The 16,394-nt window shown below is 44.0% G+C and overlaps 1 protein-coding gene across 6 annotated transcripts in view; it reads left to right on the top strand.

Annotated features, from left to right (window-relative positions):
• fam184ab (family with sequence similarity 184 member Ab) overlaps window positions 1–16,394 on the top strand; it is a 237,960-nt gene that overhangs the window by 125,778 nt on the left and 95,788 nt on the right. For 5 of the 6 annotated variants that reach the window (XM_078542180.1, XM_078542182.1, XM_078542181.1 and 2 more), the window contains exon 9: window positions 9,745–9,895. The exons of the other annotated variant lie outside the window; for it this stretch is intronic. In XM_078542180.1, the coding sequence (XP_078398306.1) occupies window positions 9,745–9,895 (151 nt within the window). The remainder of the gene's footprint in view (window positions 1–9,744; window positions 9,896–16,394) is intronic. 6 annotated transcript variants of the gene reach the window in all.

The raw sequence follows: 16,394 nt of genomic DNA on the forward strand, positions 1-16,394 counted from the left end.
ATGGGATGAGGTTTCCTAAAGTTAATAAACATTAAATAAAATCTTTATTTTTGAATTAAAAACATGTCCCAGCTCATGTGACAGAGTCACATGAGGGGACATGTTTTCTTAAATTTTTATTCTCTTCATTATTTTTTTACACAGCACTTCAATCTCCCTGAGACAGCTCTGTTCCCCAGTGAGATTGAAGCATTCTTTCTCGCACATGCGTGAACTGCGCGCTAGGCCCTGCTCTACTTCCTCCCCCTACCTGCACAGACAGCGCAAAGTGCTGCCACTCGCAATCCATGCAGGGCGAGCCTTAGACTTTAAATAGATTCCAGGCAAAGCAGGTTTTATCTTACAAATTCAAAATGAGGTTCCTTTCAATTTAAAAACAAAAAACTGTGGATGCTGGAAATCTGTTGAAGGGTCATGAGGACTCGAAACGTCAACTTTGCTCTTCTCCGCCGATGCTGCTAGACCTGCTGAGTTTTTCCAGGTATTTCTGTTTTTGTTTTCCTTTCAATTTGTTTCCTTTGCAGACACAATGGTAGGCTTATAGGCTTAGATCTCACATGCCTCTAACTTCAATGCACAACAATCTTCTGTATATACCTAGCCTTCCTTTTGAATACAAATTATCATTGTATCAACAGGGCCTTTGAACTCTACCTCTTCTAACAATAAAACCACTTTCATAGTGCCAATTTTATTTGTAGTATAAACATATTGCTTGGTGTCTCCTAGCTAGGTGCAAGATTTCACCCCCAGTCTTTGAATGGTTTATTCAACAAAATGCAAACGTACTCTTTATCTTAACTTCCTTACTGTTTAACACCTCAAAACTACTATACATCCAAGCATCCAGGCTTGCTGGCTTTAATCCAATTGAGACACACCACAGACACAGACCCTACTACAAGTCCAACTTAAAATAATTTCCAATAACATTATATACATTAATATCTCTTTGTGAGCTGAGTTCACCTGGAAAAGGGCTTCTTTACTTAATTATACCTTTCTCGTAACGCACCTCCTTCAACAGTTTCTTTGCTTGCAACAGTTGTTTGTAATTAATAAAATATCTGAAATTGAAAACTAGTCTCAGAAAAGATGCCATGAAACTGCTGGATTGTCATTAAAAACCCATCTGGTCCACAAACGTCTTTTAGAGAGGGAAATGTGCTGTACTTACTTGGTCTGGGCTACATGTTACTCCAGACCCAGAGCAATGTGGTTAACTGTTAACTCCCCACTGAATTGGACTAGCAAGCCACTAAATTGTAGTAACTGCTTCAGAAAAGTCAAAAAGGAATAAAACCGGATGGACCACCTAGCATCGACCTAAGCACCGGAATTGACAACAGCACACCCAGACATTGCAAAACCCTCCTTACTAAGATTTGAGGGCTTGTGCCAAAATTTTGAGAGCTTTCCCACAGACTAGTCAAGCAGTAGCCTGACATAGTCATACTTGCAGATCATACCTTACAGCCAATATCCCAGACACTACCATCAATATAAAAGCAAAATACTTCAAATGTTGTAAATCTAAAATAAAAACAGAAAATGCTGGGAGAACTCAGCAGGTCTGGCAGGATTTGTGGAGAGAAAAACAGAGTTACCATTTCGAGTCCGTATGACACTTCTTCAGAGCATCCCTTTAGCATTCTTCAGCATCCCTGGATATGTCCTGTTCCAAAGACCCAGCAGAGGCGGTGGCACAGTGGTGTACAGCTGCGAGGGAGTTATACAGGGAGTCCTCAACATTGACTCCAGAACCCATAAAGTCTCATGGCAACAGGTCAAATATGGGCAAGGAAACCTCCTGGTTATAATCTACCACCCTCCCTCAGTTGATGAATTGGTACTCCTCCATGTTGAACACCACTTGGAAGAAGCACTGAGGTGGCACAGACACCGAATGTATTATGGGTTGAGGACTTCAAAGTTGATAATGAAGAGTGGCTCGGTAGCATTACTATTGGTTGAGCTGAGTCCTGAAGGACATAGCTGCCAGACTGGACCTGCAGCAGGTGCTGAGGGAACTAACGGGAAAAACCTGCTTGACATTGGCCTCACCAATCTACCTGTCATAGATGCATCTATCCATGACAGTATAGATGCTAAATGAGAGATTTAGAACAGATCTAGCAGCTCAAAACTGTGCATCAATGAGGTGTTGCGGGCCATCAGTCGCAGCAGAGTTGTATTCAACCACAATCTGTAACTACAGGGCCTGGCATATCTTTCACCCTACCATTACCATCAAGCCGGAGGATCAACTTTAACAAAAAGCACAAGCAGCATGTGATAGATGGAGTGAAATGATCCCACGACAATGAATCAGATCAAAGCTCTGCAGTCCTGCCACATCCTGTCATTAAGTTGATGGATAATTAAACAGCAAACTGGAGGAGGAAGCTCCACAAACAACCCCATCAGCAATGATGGGGGAGCCCAGCACATTAGTGGAAAACAGAAGGCTGAAGCATTTGCACCCATCTTCAGCCAGAAGTGCCGAATGGATGATCAATCTTGGCTTTCCCCTGATGCCCCCAGCATCAGAAATGTCAATCTTCAGCGAATTTGATTCACTCCATGTGATATCAAGAAATGGCTGAAGGCACTGGATACTGCAAAGGCTATGGGCCCTGACAACATTTTGGCAATGCTACTGAAGACTTGAGCTCCAGAACTAGTTGCACCACTTATTCCAGTACAGCTATAATGCTGACATCTACCTGGAAATATGGAAAATTGCTCAAGTATGTCCTGTCCACAAAAATTAGAATAGATCTAATCTGACCAATTACCGTCCCATCAGCCTCCTCGCGATCATCAGAAAAATGATGGTAGATGTCATGGACAGTGCTATCAAGCGGCACTTACAAAGTAATAACCTGCTAACTGATGCTCAGTTTGTGTTCCACCAGGGCCATAAATAAAGCTCTACTGCCTAGAAGGATAAGGGCAGTAGATGCATGGGAATGCCACCATCTGGAAGTTTCCCTCCAAGTCGCACTCCATCCTGACTTTGAGATATATTGCCGTTGCTTCACTGTTGCTGGATCAAAATCCTGGAATTTCCTTCCTAATAGCACTGTGGGTGTACCTGCATCAAATGGACTGCAGCAGTTCAAGAAGGTGGTTCACTACCATCTTCTCAAGGGTAATTAGAGATGGACAACAAATGTTGGCCTTGCCTGTGGTGCTCACATCCCATGAAAGGATCAGAAAAAGTGTTACACAATTAGTCTCAACTTGGAACTGTGAAACCATAACTCTTAAATGTGCCTCTCAAATCTACATCTGTTATATTGCTTAACTGAGTTTATCCCTTTTCTCCCAGCAATTTTCCATTTTCCCTTGACCTTAATTTATTCATGTATTAAAATCATGCTTTGTTAACTTAATTAGGTTCCTTCACATTATATGATAGCGATCCCATTATCGTCTGTGCTTATGTCAAACCATTTAACCTGTCCTGATACACTCTCCCACTGATTCCATGGTCTGGAGTGACCATGAACCCACCATCGCCACCCTCTTCTTTGAGACTCTCCTAACTCACTCCTTTGACCAAGATTTTGGTCACCAATTCTCTTCATACCTCATCTTTCTCTTGGCATCAATTTTCAATAACTCCACCCCTTTAAATCACGTCAGGGCATTATCTTCTGTCAAAAGTGCTGTATAAATGCAAGTTACATTGGAATAGGAGCATACCATTCATGCCTCAAGCCTGTTGTGCCATTCAGCTAGACCATGGCTGATCAACTCCATTTACTCACTTTTGTCCTCTGTTGCTTGTTACCCTTGCCTAACAAAAGATGTATCGATCTCTGTCTTGAAAAATTCAATTGACCCAGCATGTGCAGCTGTTTGGGGCAACAAGTTCTAGATTTGTACTACACTCTGTGTGAAGTGCCACCTGATTTCATTACTAAATGGGTCAATCTTTAATCTTAAAATTATGACCTCTTGTTCTGGATTTCCCCCTTCAGAGGAAATAGTTTTTATGTACTCCCTCTCAAATCCTTCTATCATTTTAAAGAACTCAATTAGATCACCCCTCAACCTTCTGAACTCTAGAGAATACAGGCCAAGTTTATGCAACCTGTCCTCATAATTTAATCCTTCTTATACCTTGATATAATTTTTCTGGTAAATCTGCACTATTCCTTTTCCAAGGCATCTTTCCTGAGGTTTGGTGCCCAAAACTTATGCAGTACAGTTGTTGATTTTAATGTTTTCGCAATGGTCAAGAATTATTGCTGATGTGGAAATAAATGACCATTAAGTATCACTGCACAAGAAAGCAAGCAGTAATGCCACAATATTTTTAATACTTCCTATAACCTTTCACCTTCTCTTCTGACGCCACTGCTATAGCGGACTTAAAGAAGGCTGAGTCACAGTTCAGAAAGATGGTTCCTCACATTCCAAACTCACATTAAAACATAGTGCATCAACATCGCACCTTGAAGCAAATGACAGCCAGGGGTATGCACTTTAAGGGACATATTCAATGGGCAGAATTTTTCGCTCAACATGCGGTGCGCCCTACATGCTCGAGCATAAAATAGTGTGCGATGACGCTGGGTGAGCTTCCCGATGTCATCATGCACTTGCGCGATATTTCGCTCGGTGGGCACGCGCGGGTGCCAGGACTGCCCACCATTAATTAAGAGGCCAGTTAAGGCCATTAAAAAGTGAACTGACGCAGATCTTTTGTTGCCAATGCGATTTCGCGCTCATCACATGAGCAAAACGGGCAGGCAGCCAGCCGACAATTTCAAAAATCTCATCCATGGGCGGGATAATAGGGGTCAGCAGCATTGCCAGTGTGAGTAGGCAGCTTCCATGACGCGTACATCCTGAAACACTCCCCAGGTGCTGAGACTCTTCAGTGCTCTAGCCCGACTGGATGGATGGCTGCTGGGTGACAAGGGCTATCCCTTGAAAAGGTGGCTTATGATGCCCCTCCGCCACCCAAGAACAGAGGCAGAGCAGTGGTATAACAAGAGCCACGCCTCCACAAGGGCAGTGATTGAGAGGACCATAGGTCTTCTGAAGACTCGCTTCCAATGCCTGGACCGTTCAGCAGGAGCACTACATTACCCCCCAGAACAGGTGTCACTGTTAGTGGTCACATGCTGCTCTCTCCACAATCTGGCACTGGCAAGGGCCGGACCCAGTGGAGGAGGAGGATCTTGATGCAGCTGCACAGGCCACAGATGATGAATCTAGCAGTGAGTCAGAAGATTAGCACGGTGAGGAGAACGCTGAGGGCGTGGAGGCAGACCTCAGTAACCTCCAGGGAGCCAGGGACGCCTTGATTCAACAATCCTTCAGCTAGGCTGCCAAATAAGCGCTACCACCTCATACCAGGGCTGCTGCCCCATCGCAGATGTCTGCAATGACCCTGTCTTTTGACCCCAAAGTCCACTCAGTGCCTGTGCAATAAAGTTTCAAACCTCCCACATCCAGCATTACATACTGGCGTACCCTGCGCCACATTAAATAAAAAAGGTGAAGCATGGCCATTACGACAAAAGAAAATTTATCTCATGTTGACAGTCAAAACAAATTAACAAAACCTTCTCTGGCCTTCGAACCCAGACCAGTTAAAATAAACAAAACATTGCAGAACAGAAGGTCACCTGTGACCATTCCCTTTTGTGCTCATTGTGCCTTAAACTTGTGTTTGCAAGTGCTACATCTTGGTGTTCCCCCCTCGTTGGCATTGGCATTGGAGACAGCATGCTGACCCTGCTGTCCTGCTGGTCTTGATGACCTTGGCAGTCGTCCTCTGACCAGCGGAGCCTGTGCTGGCTCCGCCTGGGAGGGAGCAGCCAGTTCCACGGTTGGTATCTCCCCAGTTGCCGCAGCCTCATCAGATGCGACAGTCACTGGCAGAGGAGTGGAGCAGCTGCTGTTGTCATCTAGAGCGTCCTGAGAGGAGTCCACAGAGATGACAGGCAGCTTGTGTGCCAAAGTGAGGTCGCTCTAGACCTCACTGCTCACCATTGATGGACTGGCACCTAGCTGGGATACTGGGTGCCTCTTCCATCTTCCACACAGACACTGACAACCTGAGGTCAGTGCCTGTGTGAGGGCTTGCAGGTCTGGGCACAGCCCCAGGAACCCCTGATTCTGTCCTCGGAGCTGCCTCTCCATGAGAGCTGCCACTCTCTCAATGGAGAAGGCAGTGCGCTTGGCTATGAGTGTCAATGCAATGCTCATGCTCCGCATGGACTCCTCCATAACGGAGACCATGGCACGCATACCCTCATGGATCTCCGCCAGACCCTCCCAGGCATCTCACAGGACATCCAGCATTTGCCGCCTAATGGACGACTCCAGAGGCTCATCATCCGCCTTCAACTGAGCATCGTCCTGGTCTCCAGCAGCCCTCCGACTGTCGGCACCCTGGGCACTCTCTGTCTCCGCCTGCACCTCAAGCGAGTGTGAAGTGCCGTCACCGCTGTGCACTGACATTCTAGCCGAAGATCTAATGCTCACCGAGGTGCTGGTACCTGCACTGGTGCCTGGTTCAGAGAGCGTGTGTGATGCAGATGCATGCAAAGCCTGGTGGTCCTCTGGCGTCAGCCGTCTTTATGGTCCTGCGATTGGGTGCATAGTGGCAAACCTACGGGAGAACAATGACATATCATTAGTTTAAGTTATCACACTGTCACGTACATGCGAGGCACCCTGGTGAGACAGTGGAGATCTGCATCATGATGCCAACATCTTTCAATGATCAATGGGGAATCCAGTTTTGAGGATCCCATCAATGATGAGACAAGAACGTTTGCACCATCTGGAACGCTCACCTCTGTGCACTTACTCTTACCTTCATCTGGCACCCAGCCTCTCCACGGTCAGTTGACCAAGGTGCATGGCGCCTCTCCAGCTCCAAGCTGTCCTGCTCGTATCTGGTTATGATTAGGAGGTTAGCGGGGCCTCCGCCGGTCCAATGTTTTTATGGGCCATCTTCTCCTGAAAGGGTGGAGGAGCATTGTTAGTCCCCTATCGACTTGCAGCGCCATTGCAGCCTGGCCAACCCCATCTGAGGAGCACCTTGCAGGGCACATCCTAGTGATGGCCGTCAAGCCTCAAGGCACTCAGTCATTAAACTTCTTGTAGCACTGGACCCAGGTGTGCTGCACAACATCATGGCTGCTCACCAGCACTGCCCCCAAGCTCTTTTTGTAAGGTGCGGTGGCCTTCTCCTCCACCCCTGGGGACAAGGGTGTCGCTCCTGGCAGCCACCTCCTCCAGGAGGACCGCGTGGCACTCATCAGAAAACCAGGGGACCGAGTGCCCACCTGACCTGCCCTCCCGCCTGGCATCTGCAGCCGTATTGGAATCCATAATTTTTAATCTCCTGCTGATAGCACCAAGGATGCCTTTCTCGCCGGCAGCCTTCCAGGGCCTGACTGTGCCGGTTTGAAACTGGTCGCCATTGGACCCGGCAGCCAACAGGCTCCCACCCGCCCCTTCCCGACCATTGGGTAGCTGCCGTTCACGCTCAGTGGGCCTTATTTGGCTTGCCAGTGTGAAGTCGTGGTCGGGGGCTGATCGCGGGCGACCATTTCCTGCCCGCTCCCAGGCCCACCGACCACGTCCGCCAGCTGAACTCAAAACTCTGGCCAGTAAGTTTAAAGAGGAGTTGCAGGATGACCTACCAGGCATGAGCAAAAGGCATTGCTGTTGGCGAAAAATGGGACATCTTGGTAGTAGACAAATGCCAATATGATGACTGCTGTTGATGTGACACTTTAGGATTCAGAGCTCGTGGGGTCACCTTTCATATGATGATGGTTTATGAAGATGAAAGCATACCTTAGTCACTGTAACCTGTTGCCACACATTGAGAAATGGTCTTCCTACTTTCCTAGATTTCTGCCAACACCAATATGGTTATTGTTATGATGGAGTAGCTTTTGCCATTGACCATTTGCAGTTGCAGTGGGGACAACAGTAGTATCAAGAGAAAATTGACTTGGAACATCTTTAATTAAATTTCTTACTGATTCTATTGAAGTATCGAAATTCACAATGCATAATGCATTAATGGTTAACTTCAGAGAGTTTCAAGAAAGCATGGAGACAGCTAAGAGGGGATTTAGAGATCTGTTGTAGTTTAGTGTTTTGTGCTTGACTGGTCTTCTACAAGAGTATATGTGCATTGCAACAAAAAAAGTGGTCTGCTTTATATTGGTGCATTTGAGATGTAAACATGCATAGGCTTGTGAGTACAGTATAAGGTTTTCTTTCGTACACTGCATGATATCCTTGACATAGGTGTCAGGCCCTCAGTCACCAGCACATGAAAGTGGAAAACCATTGGAAACACAATCAGTTGCAAGGAAAATTTGCAGATTGTCACTGTATCTTCTCTTTCACTAATGGATACACTTCAGAGTAACAACCAAAGTAGACCATAGTGCACTTAATTCACAATATACGTACAGCAAAACAACAAGTAATGTTGACAATGTTCATCACACAGATAAAAACAGAACGCTTCATATATAGCTTCAAGTTTGTCCTTTTAACGTGCTTATCAGGAAAGCAGACAACATCATTAGAGTATTTTTACATTTACATGGGGAAGTGGTGAATACCAAGCAGGAAGTTGGGGGGAATTTAGAGGAGTAGGAAAAAGAGGAGGAATACTCATTAGTCCAGAGCCAGAAGAGCAGAGGATGCAAGCTGTAACATAAGGCTAGAATTGAAGCGTAGAGATGGATTAGGCCAAATCTATGGATGAATTTGAAATGAGGATATTGAAATTGATGCTCCTATGAAATAGGGAGTCCAGGGCAATTGGTTTGCAGAACATATTGCTGGATAGGCCTTGAACCACAGAGTTGTTTGGTGAGACAAGGTAATGAGATGAAAAATTATGGCGATAAATATAAAAGGTACATCAGATAGAAGGTATAAGATAGGGACTGTACAGTGTTGTAAGAACCATGTGCAGAGCTCATTATTGAATAAATTTAGTAGCAAAAGCCGATTTGTCAGTTTGCCCTCCTAAATTGGCTTTGCTGCTATTGGCTCTTTTGCCTTCATAGCCTTCCTTGTTTTGCTGCTGTTCCACATACAATTCTGTGAAAAGTGACACTGTAGAGCATGAAGCACAGTGTTAATTATGACAATTACCTTTGGGGCATTTTGATATGCTACGGAAGTCATAGTTGTCAGAGAAAATTCTGTCTGCTTTTGCTATGGCCGTTGCTTCTCCATGCGAAAGCATGTGCAGTTTTTTCTTGTTGCTGCTGTTTTTCTTCCAATCATTGACCCATGTAACATTGAATCCTCTATGTACAAGAGAATACACAAAAAAACCTCTGTACTTGCTTCTGTTCCAAACAATGCTGACTGTTTTTGTAGTTACAAAGCAAGGTTTCAAATGTTTATATCAATGTATCATTTTTGGAATTAACAACGCTTTGGGATTTCATTCAATGCACCTTAAATTGGCTTTTCACAAACCTTTGACAAGCCACCGAGTTTTATAACTTGTTATAACTGGTGTACACAGGGAAGAATTTCAGTAAAGGAATGTTAAGATTTTCTTGGGGTAAACCAGAAATATTTTTCAACATTAATTATGCCTTTACTGAATCACTAACTGATAATTTGAGGACATTCACTACCAAAATGTTTCTATGCTTAGATGTGCAAATAAACCTTGCCAACCTGTTTGTATGTTATATTGCTGAAGTAAAGTATTTATCTTAGGGAGGAACATGAGAAACTGTGTGAGAAGTTAGAAAGACAGCATGAAGATGAGAAACGATCTGCTCTGGCTCAACTATCGCATCTGAAAGACAAAGAAAATAGTGCAGAGAAAGAAGGTTGGCAGAAAAAGGTTGAAGATCTCCTGAATCAGGTGACTGGATCTTCTCAGCTATAAAACACTGCAATATATAAATGCAATTTATACTTTGCAAAACCATTTTTCCTTCCTTCATCTAATACCTGATTTTTCTTTTAATAGTAAATTAGCATGGATAAATACAAAAGGAAAACTGAAGCTTGCTTTTTTTGTTGTTGCTTAAATGCATCGGAGCGATTGCTTTAAGTAACCTAATAAAAATATAAGGACTTTTTAAATGTTATAGCCCTACTGGAAAGTTGTAACTAATTTCATCATATGTTTATATTTTCCCTCATTTTTCTGTCTACTTCTTCTGTCCTGAGGGCAGTGACTTGTGCTAGGTTATAAATCCATTGATAACAGTGGTGGGAGTATTCTGGCAGCAATTAACCATTCTCTATATGACATCTTTGCCTGTGAGCATGGGTGAGCTGCCTATATTTTTTGTTATTACTGTATTCCTTCATAGAATGTGGACACTTCTGACAAGGCCATCTTTAATTGCCCCTGAGAAGGTGGTGATGAACTGCCTTCTGAACCACTGCGGAACATTTGGTGAAGGTACTTCCACAGTGCTCTGAGGCACAGAGTTCCAGGATTTTGACCCAATGCTGATGAAAGAATCGTGATATCTTTCCAAGTCAGGATGGTGTGTGACTTGGAGGGGAACCTGGAGGTGATGGTGTTCCCATGTGGATACTGTTACGGGTTGTGGGTTTGAGGGGTAATGTTGAAGGAGCCTTAGTGAGTTGCTGCAGCGCATTTTCTAGATGGTGCACACTCCAACAACTGTTTGCTGGTGGATAGGGTACCGATCAAGTGCAATGCTTTGTGTTGGATGTTGTCAAACTTCTTGAGTGTTGTTGGAGCTGCACTCATTGAGGCAAGTGGAGAGTATTCTATGACCGTCCTGATTTCTGTGGATGATGGAAAAGCCACTGAGCTGTTTTGTGTTTGTTTTTATTGAATTTTATTTCAGAATTAATAATCCAATTATAGTACATTATCTTTTTTTACATGTAATTCTGTTTTAATTCAAGATTTAATTCACTATCTAATGTAGTATGCATGAAATATTTCAATGTACACAAGGTAAGGGTATGAGAAATTTTAAGCACAGTAAAACCGTTTTAGCCCAACAACCCTACCTAACTATTCAATTCTTGGTGCTGCTTAAGTTCGCTTCAGATCTTTTCAGATAACCTATTCCATAAAAATGTTCTCAATGACTATTCCTTACTGCACCTTCATAAAATTTAGTCTTATGTTGAAGGGTAAAACATGTTGTGGACCTGTTATTTTTCTCTTCTGCTAAATTAACTTCTTTTAGGCCATTGTTGAAACTCAAGGTAACAATCCAGGGAGTGATTTTGCACTGCTGTACTGAATAGAAATAAAACTATCTGGAAGTCTCAAACCTGATTTTCAGTGTGAGGTTTTCAGAACTCTAGCAGATCCATAGTTATACACGCCATAAAATAATAATACCCGACAGTACGAAATGGCATTGGATCCCTTTGACTCTTTGCTTAGACACCCCCCATTTGGCGATCTCATTCTTGGCAGATTGAACTTGATTCTTTCCTTTTAACAGCCTTAATTTATTTTGTGTTTGTACAAAATACTTGAAATCTATTAGTTATTCAATTTGCTTAACCAGCTTAGGAATTGTGATTTTGTGAAAATTACTCCTGCAGTTTCATTAAACTGAATTCACTGTAGAGTCAGATACATATCTATCAATGGCAGAGTATACAATAATGAATTCAACATAAGCTATGTGAAGAGCATCTTATGATATTTTTAAGTATATAATAGAATAAAAAGTAATGACATTTATTTGCTCAAGTGGTGATTAAAGTATTTTTCATTTATCATCTTGAGCTTCCGATGATCTACAACAGATCATCTTGCATGCAGCAAGATCTGGACAACATTCAGGCAGGACTGTTAAGTGGCATATAACATTTGTGCCTTACAAGTGCAAGGTAATGACCATCTCCAACAATAGGGAATCTGGACGTCTCCCTTGACCTTCAGTGGCATTACCATTGCTGAAAACTCCACCATCATTCTGGGGGTTACCATTCATCAGAAATTTAACTGGACCGTGGCTACGAGAGCAGGACAGAGGCTGCAAATTCTGCAGCAAGTAATTCACCTCCTTACTCCCTTAAAGCCTGTCCACCATTTAAAAGGCACAAGTCAGGGGTATGATGGAATACCATCCAGGACAAAGCAGCCCACTTGATCGGCACCCCATTCACCACCTTAAAAGTTCACTTTCTCCACCACCAGTGCACAATGACAGCAGTATTTTCATTGCAATAACTTGCCAAGCCTCTTTTCACAGCACCTTCCAAACCTGTGACCCCTGAGATCTAGAAAAACAAGGCAGCAGTTGCATGGGAGCACCACCACCTGCAAATTGTCCTCCAAGCCATCCACCACCCTGACTTGTAACTGTATCACCATTTTTTCATTGTCACTGGGTCAAAATCCTGGAACTCCCTTCCTGACAGCACTGTGGGTGTCCCTACATCAGATGGATAGCAGCGGTTCAAGAAGGTGGCTCAACACCACCTTCTCAGGGGAAGTTAAGGTTGGGCAACAAATGCTGACCTTGCCAGCGATGTCCACACCCCATGAAGGAAAACATCAAGCATGACAGAAATCAAGCTGAAATGTTTCCTTTAGAATTCTCAAATACTCATCAGCATTCATATCTTCAAAAATCCTTTGGCTTCATAAAAGCCCAGAACAGACTAAGTTTGAATGAATCTGATCTGGTACTGGAAATATTTTTTTTTCTTTTCTCGTTAGAGCTAGTGGGAAGAAGAGAGCAGAAATGCTAGATATAGCAAAAGTTTAAGAATGTTTGCATCATTCTTTGAATATTTTGGTTTTAGTAGTTCTGACTTACTGGTTGGAGTTACCCAGCCAAATTTTTTCTTCTGGTGATGTTCATTAATCGATGCAAAATAAAAATAATTGGTTATGTCCGATATTCAGATTAGAGGAGCTTGGGCTCCATAAAGACAGACATTGACTACAAAAGCAGGGAAGTTATGCTGAACCTTTGCAAGATCTGGTTAGGTCACCACTGAAGTATTGTGTTTTGTTCTGATCACCACAATTGAGGGGCTGAATTTAATCCTACCTGCCATGGCAGGAAACATGGTGGCCAGGCCTGTTAATCATGGGAGAGGCCCAGCGTTAGTCTTCTGGTGGCGGCAAAACCACCCATGATTTGTCAATTAGGCCCATTAATGACCCAATTGACATCCATTATCCCTGAGCATGCTGCTATTTCATGGTGGCTCAGGGATTTAAAGGAGGCCGCAAGCTTTCCCAGGCCCTTGGAAAGCCGCCCAGCAAACCCTGTCGCGTTTGCCAATGATCTCCTAGGTGGTGGGGTTTTCCCTGTAGTCAGGCACTGTTAGGAAATAGAGATAGTTTAATTAAGTTGTATTGGTATTTGTAGGTGTTAGGAATGAGTTTTAGCTTGAAAGCTTAAGTTTAATTTGCAGTTCTGTGTCTGTCTGTTAGGAAAGGTCAAACTGAGTTTTAGTATCACTTTAAAAAGCTGCTTGCATTTCTAATGAGAAATTTACATCCCCTATAAAGTAAAAGTAAACACACAAGAGTAGAAGGAATAGTGCTGTTGCCTAACAACAAGGGGACCAGATAGGCAGGTTCTTCCCACAGGCATACATACACAGTTGAAGCCAGGACACTTGGAGAGGGAACTGCAGATTTCCCAAAAGAACAAAAAGAACCCAAGCAAAGAAAAACCCCAAAAATCCAGGAGAATGGAAGTTGGGAAAGTCCAAAGGAGACCTTGTAGCCAAAGGAAGGACAGGAATCTGGGAAAAGGTCCTGTTAAGTGAAGTTAAGAGTGAGGGGCAGGGAGAGAGGCTCCAAGCTTTAGATTTAAAGTGAAAACAGCTTGCAAGAAGCAAGAAAGTTCAAAGAGACAACTGAAGGTCTGTAGTTCTTTGCTATGGGCATATGAAGCTGTGGTGTTCTGTTGACGGCTGAGTCAGTGAGAGAGAGAATGCACGGAAGACAGCTTGAATGCATGTGGTGGCCCAGGGAAGAGGAACATCAGAATTAGAGTTCAAAACCCTGGAGGTGAACCCTGGTAGAAGGCGTCCACAAGAAAGTTTTGGTTTGGGAGAAGATTCCAAGGCGAGGTCTTGGAGAGTGGAGATTGGAAACGCTCGTGCGAAGGACGGAATTGAGTGAGACTAGTTGGCTCACGGTGTGACAAGCGTTTGGGGGGAGTTGGGGAGAGATCCATAGCATCTGGTTGAGGTGGCATCTGTCACTTGAGGTCAGAATATGGTGTGTCTGACCACAGATGCCATAGGTTTACATGGACAGTGTACTTACTGTGAACATTAAATTATAAGGTAGCTTTTGTGACTTGTGTTATCCTTACAAATCTGTATATACCTGTAAAGGCATAGTTGTAGGTGAAGGAGTATTGTAATATAGTTCATCTTTTCTTGGTGAATAAATATTTTATTCTTCTGTTAAAAATTCATCAGCTGACTCCTGTGGCTATTCATTCCACCATGTTCAGCATCATTCGCGATTCCTCAGATACTAAACCAGTTCATGTCAAAATGCAGCAAGACCTGGACAATATCCAGGCTTGGGCTGATAAGTGGCAAGTAACATTCGTGCCACACACAAGTGCCAGGCAATGACCATCTCCAACAAGAGAGAATCCAGCCGTTGCCCCTTGATGTTCAATGGCATTACCATCACTGAATCCCCCACTATCAACATCATGAGAGTTACCATTGACCAGACACTGAACTGGACTAGCCATATAAATACTGTGTCTACAAGAGCAGGTTAGAGGCTAGGAATTGTGCAACAAATAACTAACCTCCTGGCTTCCCAAAGCCTGTCCACCATCTTCAAGGCACAAGTCAGGGGTGTGAAGGAATATTCCCCACTTGCCTGGATGAGTGCAGCTCCCACAACACTCAAGAAGCTTTACACTGTCCAGGACAAAGCAGCCCACTTGATTGGCACCAGATGCACGAACATTCACTCCCTCCACCATCTACACATAGTAGCAGCAGTGTGTACCATCTACAAGGTGCACTGCAGGAATTCACCAAGGCTCCTTCGACAGCACCTTCCAAACCCATGACTAGCACCATCTGGAAGGACAAGGGCAGCAGATAGATGGGAACACCACCACCTGGAAGTTCCCCTCCAAGTCACTCACCATCCTGACTTCAGTCGTTCCTTCACTGTCATTGGGTCAAAATCCTGGAACTCCCTTCCTAACAGCACTGTGGGCGTACCTATACCACATGGACTGCAGCGGTTCAAGATGGCAGCTCACCATCGCCTTCTCAAGAGCAACTAGGGATGGGCAATAAATGCTGGCCCATCCAGGGAAGCCCACATCCTGTGAAGGAATAAAAAAAAGTAGCTATACTCCACATAGACCCTAACATTTATTTGTTTGTTTAACTATCAGGCTGGGTTCCACCCTGGGATCAGGCTTGTCCAGGGGTGATCTCAGCTGTGGATCGTAACAGACACCCTGGCATCGGGCAGAGGGATGGCCACTGAAAGCCAACCCTGCCCTTGCCTTTGACCCTCTTGCGATCCTCTTCCCACCTTGTCTCCCCTTTGGTCTGGGGCCTCATGATGATACAGGCCCTCTGGGGGTGCATTGTCATGAGCTGCCACCTCTCCCATTGGCAGTGACAGTTTGAGGAGAGGCTGGCAGCTTGGTGGGTTTGACATCTGCTGCCAGGACCTCAAATGCAGGGAAGGCTCGATGGTGGCCACTTGAGTGGTTGAAGGATACTTGATTCCGTCTGGCCTTACATAGGGAACTGCTTTCAGCTCCTTATCATTTCTCCAGCCGGTGGACATTAGTCTGAAGGATGTCAGGACCCTTGAGAGAGTGCAGGGAAGATTTATCAGAATAGTTCCAGGGATGAGGGATTTTAGCTACAAGGTTAGATTGGAGTAGCTGGAGTTGGTCTTGGAACAAAGAAGATTGAGAGGAAATTTAATGAAGGTGTACAAGATTATGAAAGGTTTAGTTAAGGTAGAAAGCTGTTCCCATTTGCTGATGGCGCAATGACTTGGAGACACAGATTTAAGGTTGTAGGCCAGCGATGCAGGGGAATTGTGAGGAAGAACATTTTTCTGCAGCAAATGGTAACAATAGAGGAGAGAGAAAGATATTTGAATACAGACAGCTTACGTGATGATCAATTGGTTTGTAATTCTTTTTGAAAGATTTTGTTTAAATCTTTCTTCCTATTGTTCCTTATAAATAATGGAACTTGTCCGTACAATTCTGTTGCTGGAAACTTTTAAAAAGCTTTTGGGCTGTATTGATATACTGAATGTTTAAATGCCTGAGGCATTTAAGTGCCTGAGTTGGGGTGAGAGTGACTGCCCTTGACATCAAGGCAGCATTTGACCAAGTATGGCATCAAGGAGCCCTAGCAAAACTGGTGTCAGT

This window comes from Cetorhinus maximus, chromosome 5, assembly GCF_964194155.1.
Source record: "Cetorhinus maximus chromosome 5, sCetMax3.hap1.1, whole genome shotgun sequence".
NCBI classification, from domain to species: Eukaryota; Metazoa; Chordata; class Chondrichthyes; order Lamniformes; family Cetorhinidae; genus Cetorhinus; species Cetorhinus maximus.